Source organism: Musa acuminata, chromosome BXJ3-7, assembly GCF_036884655.1.
Source record: "Musa acuminata AAA Group cultivar baxijiao chromosome BXJ3-7, Cavendish_Baxijiao_AAA, whole genome shotgun sequence".
Taxonomy (NCBI): Eukaryota; Viridiplantae; Streptophyta; class Magnoliopsida; order Zingiberales; family Musaceae; genus Musa; species Musa acuminata.
In genome coordinates this window covers 7114153-7123155 of record NC_088355.1, presented here as the reverse complement: position 1 = coordinate 7123155, position 9003 = coordinate 7114153, and the positions used below count along the sequence as shown (strand labels likewise).

The following is a 9003-nucleotide window of genomic DNA, read 5'->3' as shown; positions in this document are numbered from 1 at the left end:
AAAAAGACGTTTATGAAATTGTTGCAAATGAATATATGAAAAACAAAAATAAGGAGCACCTTCTCGGAAGAAAGCGAAAAAGGATTTTTTTTTTTTTGGAGAGAAATCGTCCTAAATATATTACTTCCTTGCGAATGGTTGAAATGCCGATGGTGGCTTAATAGGAAACTGTGACGATGGCAGCTATAGGAGTGTCGTGTAGCATATTTGCAGCGATAATGGTTGTGAGGCTGGTAATGATAGCGGTGGTGGGTCATCATAATGGTTGATGAAGGAGATAGTACTGCTATGATTTCTTCCGATCGTGGCAGAACAGTTCTTCTTGGTCTTATTAATTTTAGCGCATGACACTCTGCGAGTCACTTGCGAGATGATGAACTCCTGCAACAAAAACTCCATTATCCTAAGCAATCATCACACTTAAAAAGTAGGTTGGATGGAGACCACTGGCTGAATACTTGAACCTGATTCACTTTTGTGATCACACATAGTTGTCTGATGAGCAAGAGGAGTTCTTAGATCAAAATTCTTATACATTATCCCCAGTGTCTTTAGAGAGAGAGAGAGAGAGAGAGAAAGAGAGAGAGAGAGAGAGATTAGCTAACAGCTGGTTCTTTTTATCCATGCATATACACTCAGCTGTAAGGGAATGAGTTTGGAGGACCAGAAGAAAGCAAGAAAGCATCACGCGTGCACAGAAAGAAAAAGAGAGGCCAATAATGAATTCGGACATCAACTTTCTTCCAACATTATCCTACCTGTATCCAGCAACGAGAGACTACCGCCCAGCAATTGGATTAGCCCTTCGGCCACTGTTCTCCAGAAACAAAAGATGTTTCATCCATCACATCACAGCTCTATTCAGCACCCACCATGGAAAGCAGTACAAGAAACGACAGCAACCTCTCCCACAAAAGTAACACATTCATACGGAGCTGTTTGACATGCACATCGTAAGATGAAAGACCCAACAGTAGTGACTGAAATAAGGCAGCTAATCATACTACTGCGAAAATATGATCGGCAAAGTAAACAAGACAAGGTTTATATTATTAATGTCCAAAGTAAACAAGACAAGGTTTACAGGCTATGACTGAAAATGAATGCAATAGGATCTCATTTACTAATAATCTCAGCTTTCCGAAGCTTGTCCTCTCTCGTCTCGATCTATATCTAATAACCTGGTCTATGTCAAACGGCCTATAGCAGATGTAATTATTACATCAAATTCTAAGGTTTTCACAAAACTGATCATTTAAAGGGTGAATTTTCACCTAGCTGAAGGTCTGAATCCCCTCTGCGTTAAAAATTGATACTTACGAGTGACTTGCGAGTCTTGATGGGTTTCAGCTTTACGCCCATGCTCTCAGGCGAGAGCAGTTCCAGGGAGATGCATGATGGACTAAGTGGACTCCTTGGACTGCAACTTAGTTCCTTGGGCCTGTACAGGTTAAATCCTGCAAGAAAATACTCCATTGGTGACAGCATTGCATGTGGCTGCTCTTCTGTGACGAGCGATCCACATTTTTTAACCTGCAGAGACGAATTAATTGCATCATAAATCAGCCATCAATCTTACTAATGAAGAAAATAATGCAAATGTAGTGGAAGACAATAAATCTTACTGATGAAGTACCTCAACCAACACACTGTTTTCTCTGTCAAGTTTTGTGGCCATGTCGAGGGCATCTGAGCGGAAGGGAGAGTTCTCACCGACAAAAATTAGAATCCTACATTGAACTTCCTTCAATGCTTCTGTTAAGTCATGACGTCTGTTTTAGCATAAAAGGGTTAAAGAATTCTTCATTATCTTTCGTCCGCAGATTAACATTTCAAGGAGCAAAACAGTAAGAATTAAAAACATACTCATTTATCGACTGCAGAAACCACCAGATGTTGGCATTCCGCCTTTCGTCTAGCAACTGCAAAAAGAAAATGATAACATTTGCAAAGAAACCTTGGATATAGCAAAATGTTGCTTAAATGTTCCTCCCAGATCAGATGTGAAGCCACAAGAGGAGCAAATACTAACACGTCTGCATGCTTGTACGATATCTGATTCAGGATCCTGCGAAGTTCCACGAACTTCCTGCCAAAATAGACTAAGACATGAAATGAATGATGCATAGAGGTGAGTTATTAGGCTGGAGACAACTGATGCTAACATACCTCACCGAAATATCGCTGAATCAACCATTCCTTAATTACGTCACACATTCCATAGAAGTAGAGAACATTTGACACTACCTAAAGATTCAGATTTTCCCTAATTAGGAGCAGTATACTTCGCCAACTGGGAACAGAAACATCAGTAACTAAAAACTTTACCTTGTTACATATCCATTCTTTCCATGAGGGAGCCTTACATAAGGGTGAAACAAGTATCAATCCGACAACACGTTTGCTATACTTCAACTTTACAAACACAGAAAAAAAATTAAATCAATAAAGATAAGAAATAAGCAAATAATAAAAGAACCTTCGTTTTCACAAAAAAACGGAGGATCTTGGTTGCAGAATCGCTTACTGCTAAAAGGGTAAGAATATAAGCTCCTGCGGTGACTCCCAAGCACATGACGGAATCCAACCTGCAAAGAACAAGTCATGAAAAATTAAAATGTTGAAGACAAAGGAAAAGCAACTTCCAGACACAATACTGCACATTTGAGGGAAAAAATAACTTCAGTATTATATGATTTAGTTACCCAAAAAAATCAAGCACAACTGCCACCTGCTCTGCTAACTGATCAACAGAGAGTACCGGGACATCCGAAGATATAGGAACAGCACCTAACTGCAGGATTTTTTAGGAAGAAGACCAAAAATATCATGTTCACATGAGTTCAAATTGCAAAATGTTGATAATCCACTAGTTCCTTTTAATAAGCACAAATCATACTTTAGCTGCAATCTAGTTGCTGACCTCATGTCCTGGAGGACTAATGTGATAGATGCAGAAATTATAAAGAAGCAAAGAAGCAACTTCAGGACATAAAAATAATCCTTGAAAGCAGGACATATCTGAATAAATCAATAAAAACAGTAAGTTAGGCACAAAAACTTCTCCATTCTAGTGAGAACTTAGCAACGAAAATGTGCAACCCATTCTATCAATTTTTTGCAACAGATAATAAGCTCTTCTGTAAGGAACAGGATAGGCCAAGTACAAGTAAGCATGTATTATTGGGCTACTTAAAAATAAAATAATGATGTTTTAAGCAATCAATGTCTCAAAAAAAAGTACAATGTCAAAAGAGGTGCCATGGATGATCATACACACAGAGGCTTTTTAACCATGGGTTGAATAAAACATGATTAGGTTATTTTTAAAAAATGCAAAAAAAGAGATTAAGAGCAACTGCTATAAGAACTTTGAGATATATGTGTTGAAATCTCATGATATCTAATTTTTATAGATAGAAACAGAATACAAAGTGCTCATTTTGTATATCACCCAACTTACGGTTTAAAGCAACATCTGGGTAAGTAACAAGCGCAGGCTTTTCCGGATCTCCATAGAAAGAAACTGATAAGGAACCATGGTTGGTTAGCACATGATGTTCCTGAGAATGGCAAGGATATTTATATGATTGAGCATCAATGAAGAAAGAGAAAAAAGATCAATATGTAAAAAAAAAAAAAAAAAAATTAACGTAAATCAAAAGCATTAAAATGAAAAAAACAAAAATACAAGATGAACCTGGACTGCACTAATAGGTCTATGTGAATTCATATGGAGTAGGTTGAGTGAAATTTAATGATCAGAATTGCATTGAAAATTGTCAAACTTTTAACAGTAACAGGGACTAAATGGACATTACCTTACCTTCCAAAAGATAGTATGCATATCAAATTGGCTCCTTGACAGCAGCGAGGAAACAGAATATGAAAATACAGAAAATAAGGTTACAGAATTTGGAAAGAGCTTTTTCGGTACTTCATCCATGTACAGAAGAGTAACAAACTAAAGAACTAGAAGGAAAATATAACATCATAAAGTAACAGAGAGTGAGACTATTATTCACTTTACAGGAAATGGCAGAAGAATTGCTAGCAACACAGTTGTTCATTAGGCAGTTGTCAAGAAAAGAGAAAAAAAATATCATTGAGACAAAAAAATGACTATGCCTGATGAAAGTATACAGTTAGACAAAGTGGAATTAACCTAATAACCACAGAGTTGCAGTAACTTTTTACTTCACATTAAAAATATACAAATTATGAGCATCACTAAACTTGGCTAACACCATGAAAATTTAAGTGATTAAAAGATTTTATATAGTCAAAATTTAAAAAGAAAAACATCCTCAACACGATACCCAGGAGGTCTAGACACTGGGTTATAAATAGGGAACAGGTGGTAGTCAAATGATTTAATCAGAATTTAATGTTCTTACGACATATAGGTCCCATATACTAACAAGAAGCATATCTGTTGCCTCTAAAATTACAACACAAACATCTCAAGGCTGTAGGTCTATTTTAAGTGTTCAGAGCCATCTTAAATTCCACTTTCAAGCAAATGAAGTTACAAATGTAAATATCCATATCTACACCGATGAATTCAAGATCCCTTGTTTAAATCCCCTATGGCCCTAAATGAGCTACTATATCTCTATAAGAACATTAAAGAAGACAACTTTGACAATGAAGCAACAATTTATAACTTTTCCCTTCCTAATCCAAAAGTAACATGCTGCTGAGGCAAGAAGTTAAAATAACCGCACTCTCAAGCATTAAACATCATTTATGGTCTAAAACTCGGACGTCATCAGTCATCACAAATTCCGACATAACTTCACTGCAAGAACAATTCCGCTTTTGAACTTACTTTCAGTATATAAGAAGTACAATGTTACTAACATAACTGGACCCAACAGATGATTCCTGAAGCAATCCACTGAGCCATATCTCCAGCTAAACAATTGCCACGAAGAAGTTCCAAGAAACAAGCAATCAAGTTCAGAACACGAAAGAATTGAATCAGCGCAAACAACAAACCAGTTCAAAAAATTCCGTTTTGACGTCCGTACGCTCAACCATTCGCAGTAAGGAAACAAGAAAAGCTCGCAAGCGGACGATATCACCATTCCGTACATCATCAATCAATCACCAACCAAAACCCACTATCTCAACACCCAACACCGTAAAACACGCAAATAAAACCCTTAAAGAACAACCAAGACTCGAAGAAAGTGACGAACTGCACAAGCAGAGAGACGCGCTCAACCGCGCAACCAACACAAGATCCAAGATTTTACCCATTACGAAGCCAAAAGAGAGGAGGAGAAGAGCCCAGGCGGACCAGGGGTAACCCTAACCTGCCCTCCGAACGATAACCTCTCCATATCCCCCGAGACAGAGCCGTTCGATCCCCCCCAGTGCGCTCCCAAAGCAGCCTCTTCCGCGATGAACCGAACACGCCCGCCTCTCTCTCCTTCCGTCCCTCCCTCTCCCAGATACATGTATTTGCTTTCAATCGCGATGAAGCCGACCAACGCCCGAGGAATCGCCGACTTTTACCTTCCGTGGGCTTGGTGGATCTCAGCCGTCCATCATCGGTCAAACAGAGGCTTGACCTCGTCAGGTGAGGCCAAGTGTCCACCAGCGATCCCAGGTGAGGAAGGGAGAGCAGTTCTGCTGTCCTCCTGGTGGTCCCCGACGGATGGCTTACCTGTCTCAACTACCTTCCCGGTGGTGGAGGCGGGGCCCGCTTGTGGGACCGAATGTGCCTCCAATCATCAGGAAGGTAACACGTAGGAGAAGAACGACGGTTGAACGAAACCCGCCTGGCAACCTGACAGTGGACCCGAAGAGGAGATGGGCCCACATCTCCAGGGGTAAAGATGAAATTTTCTTTGATGCCTTAATTAGATGTTAGATGGGAAGGAAGCAACCAAATATTCTGTCAAGTAACCAAACAAGCAAAAGAAGTCATGTTTGGCCAAATACAACAATAATACACCCATGGTAGGAGAACTGTTCCTTGCACTTAACATTCCACTTCCACTCAAGAAGTGGAATGTTAAGCCAAGGCAAAGTCATTAGCATGATTAACAACCAAAATCTCTTCTTCTTTCTCATATAACATGGCCAAAAACAACAATTTGTGTTCTTTATTCTGCTTTATACAGAATGATACATGAGATATGAAGTAGAATCTTTGTTGGTAAGTCTGCACCACAAACAATGAGCAAAGTCTTCATGAGGCCATTTTGATTGGGACATTAATGACCTCAATGCCTGCAGATTGCTTCTTTATTCTCTCTGACTGGCAGTTAGTTTCACAAGAAAGCAGTACAGATGTGTCACATTGCATGATTGGAAAAAGTGGCAATGAAATCAGTAGATTTATATAAGTCAGCTTGATGAGAGCAATATATTTGGTGTCTAAAATGTTACAAGAAGGAAAGAAAGATAATTGTCAGTGTTCTTGTTCTGCTCATGAGAAAGTAGGTAATGGAACAGTGCTTCCCAACCACATCAACATTTGTAGCTCATCTGAAACCTTCATCAACTACCTTATCATTTGTCTTTTTACTTGTGTAGGTGAGAATTAGACAGGATTAGTTGCACCTCTTCAGAGGTAGAATCAGTGTGAGCCCAATCACACAGTAGAAATATAATCAATATTCCATTTATTATGATCTCAATCAGAATTTCTATGATAAACAATTCATTTCAAACACTTCTTGGACTGATTTAGAGGTCTGGAAGGTATTCTAAAAGTCCAAAAGGCTCATGGGATTTAGGAGTGCCCAAATTCCACCTAGTTCAGACATTTGCCATATCTACCAGCCCTTGAGAGAAGTGTGAAAGATTTCTGAATCTCTTTAAAGAATTTAAGATTCTAAAGACTGGTTGTGTAAAATCTCTGCATCCCCGCGAACAAAGGAAGCAGGTAAGCCTTCTCGAGTGCAAACACAGTCACCATGGCTTCCTTGATGTCTTGCCGAAATGATAGTAAGAAGAACTATCCAACTTATGATTTAGAATTGATAGACGTGATGATGTTTATCTATTTTTCTACTACATTATTCTTGATATTATAATTAAATTATAAGATGACATCTTATGCATGAAATAAGTGAAATTACAAGTGGAGTGTTATAAAAGGTCAAGCTCTTTCCACAGGCGGTGTGATCAGCATCGTTTCCACAGTGAGAATGATGGGGTTTGATCAAGAGATGGTTGAACTCCGATTCAAAATGCATCTTTGTGCATTCAACGAAGGAGACTTTGATTAATGGCTATGTTATCTTCTCGGGCTCGTCTCAGCTCTTCTCTCAGACTCAGTTCTTCTAGCCTTGGGAAAGGATATGCCTTTTGTTCTTAGGCTGGAGGGAACATGGAGACTGGCACGAAGGTTTCGAGCTTGATATGAATAGGAGGAAGAGGATGAGAAGAAGAGACTCTGAGTTGGAAGAGTTGCCATGATCTCCAATATTGGCTTCTAATGTATATGTAGATCGTTCGAGGAAGCCGAAACTATTTGAATCAGTAACGTGGAAGACGAATGTGTCAACGGCACTGATTTTGACTTCAGAATCGTTGAATGGTTCACCTTGGACAGAGATATTAGGCAGAGTCAACATCATTTGCATTGCGAGGTACCAACACAGTGTGATATAAATGAAAAAAATATTCTCTTTTTGTCGTTGATGTAATCCACAAAAGAATAGTTAGTAGGTTTATACACTCTACTGATTCTATAAGATATGAACAGTCGGTTAGTGCCATCAAAAGAGCTTCCCGGCGAACTCCTTCATGTCTTCATCTTCACACGAAGGAGAAGCATACGTCGCGAGGCCTTTGAGATCAGAAAGGCTTCTTCCAAGCTGCAAAGCCGCCTTCATCTCAAATAACTCTCCGTTCTCCCGCTTCTGTACATCCGTCTCCCCCAAGTTGGATTCGATCTCCTCTTGCAACCGCCGGTAGTACCCAGCGCAGTTGCGGAACAGCTCGAACACCATCCCGACCTGTCCACCGTGCTCCAAGGTGTGCACTGCGGTGGCAAGCACGCCTCCGATGACACCGAGAAATGCCGGCATCGGACCGAGAGCCGGTGAGCCTATCAAACCGGAGCTTATTGCAGCCAGGCCGGCGAGAAGAGGCCCTGAGATGGCTAAGGTCTTGTTCATGTTGAGCACCAACTTCCCCAGTGTAATGTACTGCTGCTCATCTTTAGCTTTCAGTACTCTAAGGATCCCTCTCATCTCCTCTTCCAGTTCGTGGCTCCAACCATTGCTACCTGCCTGCGGTGATTGCTTTCGTTGACTTTTAGGCCACCAACGAGTAGGCTCCACGATCTCGGGGAACTTCTCGAGCATCCCCGGGAGTAGGGGAAGCGGGTAAGCCTTGTCGAGTGCGAGCACCTTCTCCATGACCTCGTCGACGTCTCGCTGGGTCGGGGCTCGGAGGGCGAGAGTCGTCTCGATCGATCTCCCGAGCTGCTTCCACAAGCGGGTCGCGTTTCTTTGCTCTTCTGCCAGCTGAGAAGGCTGAATCTTGCTTGTGATCAGCATCATCCCCGTCGCCGCGGTGAACAAGATCACGGACGACAGCTTGAAGGCCAGCAAGTGCGGTGCCGCTTCGCCCACCGGGATGGACGAGATGCCGGCCATCAGCGAGGCAGTGAGAGAGATGGCGTTGATGGAGTTGGTGAAGAGGTGGTTCCAGTCGTTCCTTTGAGCTCCGATGATGGCATGCATCTCCGCTCTATCGGCGACGGCGTCGAGAATCGCGTGAATCTTGGAGACCAAGTGCTCGTCCTCGGAAGCTGTCGTTGGCCGAGGAGGTTGAGTGAAGCTGGTGGCTGTATCATCTTGTCTCAGGCTCAGCCCTCCCAAATTTAGCTTCGGAAGAGAGACGCCCTTGGTTCTCAGATTGGCAGGAACATGGAGACTGGCACGTAGTTTCCGGTGACCCGAAGGGGAGGAAGAGGATGATGAAAAGAAGAGGTTTTGGGCTTCTAGAGTTGCCATGATCACAGAGATCCTTGTC

At 41.3% G+C, this 9003-nt stretch overlaps 2 protein-coding genes across 6 annotated transcripts; both read right to left on the bottom strand.

Annotated features, from left to right (window-relative positions):
- Positions 1-1029: 1029 nt before the first annotated feature.
- LOC135642681 (protein NDL1-like) lies at positions 1030-5486 on the bottom strand. 5 transcript variants are annotated; one of them, XM_065159022.1, is made up of 11 exons: positions 5322-5486; positions 3464-3563; positions 2924-3021; positions 2706-2794; positions 2528-2588; positions 2329-2415; positions 2170-2247; positions 2033-2089; positions 1867-1922; positions 1626-1772; positions 1030-1533 (listed from the first exon to the last, which is right to left on the bottom strand). In XM_065159022.1, exons 1-11 carry the CDS (start codon positions 5463-5465, stop codon positions 1428-1430), a joined length of 1023 nt encoding a protein of 340 aa, XP_065015094.1. In that variant the 5' UTR covers positions 5466-5486; the 3' UTR covers positions 1030-1427. The 5 variants fall into 5 exon arrangements, 4 of the variants coding, with proteins under 4 accessions (XP_065015094.1, XP_065015092.1, XP_065015095.1 ...); XM_065159020.1 differs by having other exon boundaries at positions 1637-1772; positions 5322-5480; XM_065159023.1 differs by having other exon boundaries at positions 1637-1772; positions 5262-5456.
- Positions 5487-7739: 2253 nt separating this feature from the next.
- LOC135643757 (probable F-box protein At4g22030) lies at positions 7740-8984 on the bottom strand. The gene has a single exon (XM_065161095.1). It carries the CDS (start codon positions 8982-8984, stop codon positions 7740-7742), a length of 1245 nt encoding a protein of 414 aa, XP_065017167.1.
- Between the last annotated feature and the right edge of the window lie 19 nt (positions 8985-9003).

What these genes read in the sequence shown, in the direction of transcription:
- LOC135642681 (XM_065159020.1), bottom strand. Translation starts at nt 5,465, where the DNA reads ATGTATCTGGGAGAGGGAGGGACGGAAGGAGAGAGAGGCGGGCGTGTT. An exon ending in AAGAATGGATATGTAACAAG is followed by an intron (nt 2,248 to 2,328) that starts GTAAAGTTTTTA and finishes CTGAATCTTTAG; the next exon opens with GTAGTGTCAAATGTTCTCTA. An exon ending in TTCAGCGATATTTCGGTGAG is followed by an intron (nt 2,090 to 2,169) that starts GTATGTTAGCAT and finishes CTATTTTGGCAG; the next exon opens with GAAGTTCGTGGAACTTCGCA.
- LOC135643757 (XM_065161095.1), bottom strand. Translation starts at nt 8,984, where the DNA reads ATGGCAACTCTAGAAGCCCAAAACCTCTTCTTTTCATCATCCTCTTCC.